At 33.5% G+C, this 6,000-nt stretch overlaps 1 protein-coding gene across 2 annotated transcripts; it reads left to right on the top strand.

Annotated features, from left to right (window-relative positions):
* The first annotated feature begins 891 nt into the window (after positions 1–891).
* On the top strand, positions 892–3,319 carry LOC132148556 (interferon a3-like). Of its 2 annotated transcripts, XM_059557248.1 has the most exons (6): positions 892–1,000; positions 1,492–1,549; positions 2,107–2,175; positions 2,367–2,516; positions 2,839–2,931; positions 3,177–3,319. In XM_059557248.1, exons 2-6 carry the CDS (start codon positions 1,511–1,513, stop codon positions 3,282–3,284), a joined length of 459 nt encoding a protein of 152 aa, XP_059413231.1. In that variant the 5' UTR covers positions 892–1,000; positions 1,492–1,510; the 3' UTR covers positions 3,285–3,319. The 2 variants fall into 2 exon arrangements, with proteins under 2 accessions (XP_059413231.1, XP_059413230.1); XM_059557247.1 differs by having other exon boundaries at positions 914–1,549.
* The last annotated feature ends 2,681 nt before the right edge of the window (positions 3,320–6,000 follow it).

Here is a 6,000-nt window from a genome sequence, read left to right on the forward strand (position 1 = left end):
AAGCCCTGGTGAGTAGGATGTAGATTGCTTAAAGATGTTTTTTTTTATTTTATACTGAAAAAAGAGGGATTCAAACAAACAGTTCTAACAATTCTAAAAACAAGTCATCAACTTCGCAGCCAGCAATAACGAATCAGAGAAAACCACAGCGGAATACCTAGAAATACACTGAACTTGAAGCTAGTTTCTATATATGTGAGTGAAAGTCTTGTTTTATCTTTATTTGTTAAAATTTGCACGCCTACTGATTGTTTTATCAATGATTTATATTTTATTCATTTTTCTTGTCTTTATACAATTTTAGTGTCATTTAGATACAAGCTGTTTTTGAAACACTGTTTTCGAAATTACTGTTTTCTGATAATAACTTTTTTTTTTAAATTAGCCAAACATTGCTTTATAAATGGCTTAACCTGGATTCATTTTTTTTATAATATATTATTTTCTATAAGACAATGCTATCAAATATTCAAGAACAACAATAGGCCTAATAATAATAATTAAGTTATAAAAATAATAATAATAAATATTTTTAAATATTTAGAAATATTTTAAATATTTTAATAATAGTTTTTATTTATTATTATTATTACTATTATTTTACAATCATGCATTTAGCAGACCCTTTTATTCAAAGCCTTACAGTGCATTCAGGTTATACTTTTTATTTAAAAAAAATTTTTGCCAGTATGTGTGTTATTGTGTAAAAACAAATATAGAAGAAAATGCTTGGAAGTGAAATATTTTGATAAACTGACAGTCAATGTTAGCCCATTTTTCTTGTGTAGTGACAAAAGATGAGAACTTGCATTTCATTGCGCAAAGAGAAAGTGCGGTGAAGTCCAATGAGAGCGATTGTAGGAGGTTGCGTCATCACGTGGCGTTAACAAAGCGTAACGCATTACGTCTCAAACAGAAAGTGTTCTTCTGTACACATCCCGCAGGTATAAACCCCTTCTCGTTTGGAAACGTCAGCGACCTTGAAATACTTTGGAATCAGGTAATTATTTTGAGAAATTGCTTTATTTGGGGATTGCTGTAACTTATATTGAAGATGTTAATAGCATTCATTTGTGTTTTAGACGAAAGCTTGTGTGCTGGTGTCAAGTGAGCTAAAGACGATTAAAGATTAAATATAAATATGTATGCTTTTCACTTCTTTTCTAAGTAAAAAAATATAGCCTATATATATTGGTTTTAAAAGTGTTTTTGTTATTCATAGCAGACCAGATGAGATATGTTGTATAGTAGTCTATGGACATTAACTACAGCTAGAAAGTGAAAGTAAGCCGGATAGTACAGACCTGCACACTGCGTTTTCCCTTTCCATATACTCCCGAATAAAATCCAGCAAACTCCACCATGTCCCTGCATCATTCCCTCGAGCGACACAGTAGAAAGCTAGTGCACGTATACAAAGATGAAACAAACTCAAATGTGGACATATATTTGTGTGATATTTGTAACTCTGAGTCAATGCTCCGCTTGCAGATGGCTCGGCAGATACAGGATGGTGAGCGCCGATTCTCTGACACTGCTTGAGAAAATGGTAAGTAGCCTACGCTTTAAAAGCTTCATGATTTATTTGTGAATGTTCATCAGAAGACATTAGACCTCTGCGCAATACAACCACAGCCCTTTTCTACAAGGTCCTTAAAGCTCTCGACTAGGCTATGTCTTGTTTTTGTCTTAGTAATGTCTAGTTGTTAATGTAAACCCTTACAGAATGATTCACGACTATCTGGAAAACTGCACTAAACGTGTTTTAACATATTGAGGAATGCTGTCAGTTTAATCTGATTCGTCCAACATTAAAAAAAAAAAACACAGTAAAAGTGTTTCCTTCATTATGTTACAACATCTTTGCTTCTCTCCATTTATTTTTGTCACACTAACTTTCAGAGATTTAATCAATAGTAATTCATTCAATGTGGTTGATTGACAAAGATGAATCAATGATATTAATGAATTTTATATATAAAAAAGTCAATTGAAGTTTTTTTTTTTTTAGGTTTATGTAAAAAGTCTTAATTATGTTTTTTATATGTATATGAATGTACAGCTATGAAACATATCAGAAATTACAAGTTGTACTCTGTCTTACAGGGTGGACATCCTGGGGCTGTTAAGGTGCGGGTTCCAGGACACCTGTACAACTTGATAGGAGATGCTAAGGTTTGTAAACTTTTCTCTGTGATTGAATACAGAGGGCAAACATTTCATTCCATAAATAAAACATATGCTATCAAAATAAACGGGGAAAGTGATATCAGGATTTCATGATGTGAAATCTTACAAAACATGAATACATGACAACGCTGTTTATATGGGACCAGTTACCTACACAGCATTATATCTGCTTACAGGTGGAGGACCAGGTGAGGTTTCTTGTCTTGACCTTAGATCAGATCATCAACCTCATGGATGCCAAAGAACACATGAATCCAGAGCAATGGAAACTAGTGGAATATTTCCTAAAAGACCTGCACAGGCAGTCATCTGAGCTCAAAGAATGTGTAAGTCTTGTCTGAAAGTTTTTGTGCTTAGGAGAAATATCAGAATTCCATATGAATTGCGTATAATCCTATAATTTAATTAAAAGGATTGTCATAATAGTAAAAGACCATGAATTTAGATTGAATGATTCCTCTCAATCTTTTAACCTCAAAACTGTTATATGACATTAATCATAAAAATGTTGATGTTCAGAAGAAAAGGCTAAATTAATAAGCACATTTAAATAAATGCATTATATGAAATGTCAATTTTTTTGTTACATCTATTTTGTCATTTATGTTTTTTTCCCGCATTGTTTATATTTTGTTTGCTTTTTATCAGGTGGCCCAATACCAAAAGCTGTCACATATGGAGTCATATGAGAAAAAGATAATAAGGCATTTCAGGATTTTAAAGAAGAGTTTAAAGAAAGAAGTAAGTTTGATTGTATAATATGATATCACAGCTTATTCCATTGTTTGTATGTGATTTTATACTCTTCAATTAGTTGACTGATTTCTGTCATCAGCTTTATTTTTCTTAGTGCCTTTATGAGGCATATTGTAGTTGTGATTCTGCAATGTTAATGTTACTTAGTAAAGAGTAAAAGGAATTATTTTCTTCCATATAAAATGTAAAGTCAGTGATACACAGCTAACGATGTTCCTCTTGTGTTTAAGAAATATAGTTCTCACGCATGGGAGCAGATCCGGAGAGCAGTGAGAACCCACCTTCAGAGGATGGAGATCATCGCAAACAACGCAAACAAGTCCCTGGCAAGAGTTTAACAGACAACCAATCACAGAAAAAGACCTAATGACAGAAAAAAACCTAATGACAGAAAAAAAATCTATGACTAGTGGCACATTCCATAGAATTAAAAAAAATGCTGCAAACAATGCCTTACAAACAAAAACTCAAGAAAAAGAAAAACAATGTTACACATGTATTTGTGTATTCAGATGTCTGTATGTATTTGCAGTGAATGAAACCTAGAATTTAAATTAGAGTAGCTTATTTTGACTAATGGGCAGTGCTTTTATACAGTGTTTACCTTATGTGTTTCCTATGAAAACTTGAAGTTATCAGATCAAACAAGCTAATTATGTTTCTTACAAATACATGTGAAAACTTTTCTATCTGGTTTAGGTGAGAGTAAGCCTCTTTGCCTAAACTATACTCAGATATTTTGCTAACTAAATGTAAAAATATGCTATGCATTTCCGATCAAATGTATTAACTGTCAGTCAGTCGGCATGTTGTGTTGCACAAGCATGTTGGCTATATTTCCTGATTGTTTTGAGTATACTTAAATATATTTATTTATCTTTGTGCACATTTTTTTATATCCCAGTATATTTATTGTTTTCATATTTAATGTTATTTATAGTTATTTATTGGCTCTAATTGTCATGAAACTTGTTTTGTACTTTTGTACTGAAAATTTTGTACTTTCAAATAAAACAAATATTGAATCTGCTAAAGTTGTTAACATTATTTACTAAATGCATTGAACTTCCACACACCAGTTTACAATTCCTTGTAATTGTCTTACTTCGCCTTACTTTATGGCTCTTCAGAGATTGTTCTTTGTGAAATGTTAAAAGTGTTTTAATTTTTTTTTTCGCCTGTAATGCAAATGCTTCACTATAATCGACATCACAAAATCACTCTTTTAGAAGGGGGCACCAAAGTCATAAAGCTCTCTTCTGTGAGACAAATTACAGGCGCTTCTCATTTCAACTCAAATTGTGAAACTCCTGTATTAAATAAATTCAATGCGCACAGGCTGAAGTAGTCTAAGTCTTTGGTTCTTTTAATTGTGATTATTTTGGCTCACATTTAACAAAATCCACCAATTCACTATCTCAACATATTAGAATATGATGACATGCTAATCAGCTAATCAACTCAAAACAACTGCAAAGGTTTCCTGAGACTTCAGAATGGTCTCTGACAATCATTGAGACCCTTCACAAGGAGTGTAAGTCACAAAAAAATCTGTTCACAGAGTGCTGTATCCAAGCATATTAACGGAAAGTTGAGTGGAACGAAAAGTGTGGGAGAAAAAGATGCACAACCAACTGAGAGAACTGCAGCCTTATGAGGATTGTCAAGCAAACTGGATTCAAGAACTTTAGAGAACTTCACAAGGAATGCACTGAGGCTGGGGCCAATGCATCAAGAGCCACCACACACAGAGTCAGAGGCATCTTACATGGACTAAGGAGAAGAAGAAATGGACTGTTGCCATTGTTCCAAAGTCCTCTTTTCAAATGAGAGCAAGTTTTGTATTTCATTTGGAAACCAAGGTCCTACATACATTCCAGGAGGCCAACAATTCACTAAATGTTTTTTTTTTTTATTGGTTTTTATGAAGTATTCCAATTTGTTGAGATTGTGAATTGGAGGGTTTTTGTTCAATGTAAGCCAAAATCATCACAATTAGACTTAAAAAAATACTTAAACTACTTCAGTCTGTGTGCATTGAATTTATTTAATAAATGACTTTTACAATTTGAGCTGAATTACTGAAATAAATGAACTTTTCCATGACATTCTAATTTATTGAGAATCACCTGTATATTTGCTGTATGTCTGTTGTTGTCAGTGTAAATGTGAACCATTTTTGTGTTCAACAAAAGAAATAAAGTTATACATGGGAACGAATTAAGCAATGTAGTTAAACGATGACTGAATTAAAAAAATTTGAATGAACTTTCAATTCAAGCTTTCAATTCTATCATTATTATCAAACCACATATTTAAAGTTTTATCAGCTGTGGGGCTTCTACGTTCAGGGTGATGACGTTGGAGGTGAACTGGCCTGCTTTCACCACTTGAGGTCTACCATTGAGGAAATAAAGAATCCAGTTGCAGAGTGAAGAATTCAGGCCGAGCATCATGAGTTCAGAAGCTAGCTTTATGGGGACTATAGTATTGTAAGCTGAGCTATAGTCAATGAATAGCAGCCTTACATAGTTCCCATTGCTGCTGTCAATGTGCGTACATAGAGTGCAGGGCATGAGAGATGGCATCTTCAGTAGATATGTCGGGACCATAGCGAAACTGAAGAGGGTCAAAAGTATCAGGGATGGAGGAGCAAATGTTATTCTTTATAAGTTTCTCAAAGACCTTCATGACTGTTGACTTGAGGGCAACTGACATCATCACCTTAAACAAACGGTATGATGATATCACTCTGAACAAGAACACATAGGCTACAGCTGCTTTTAAATCGTTTCAATTAATTTTTTAAATATATTTAGTCTTTGACTCTCTCTGTGTTTTTCCAAAATGAGTGAATGGCGCTATTGTCATCCGGACAATCTCTGCGTTTTCAAGGTGAGAGAAAGAACGCCCTCCATGACGAACAGAGGCACGTCATTCTTTCATTCTCTCCTTCTGAAACTTGAGGTCCTGCAAACATACTGGCAAAATGAGGTAAGAAAATCGCTATCTTTATTATCTTTTGAAAATAGTAAAGTATAACCAGAGTTTACA

Source organism: Carassius carassius, chromosome 9 (assembly GCF_963082965.1).
Source record: "Carassius carassius chromosome 9, fCarCar2.1, whole genome shotgun sequence".
In the NCBI taxonomy this organism is placed as follows: domain Eukaryota; kingdom Metazoa; phylum Chordata; class Actinopteri; order Cypriniformes; family Cyprinidae; genus Carassius; species Carassius carassius.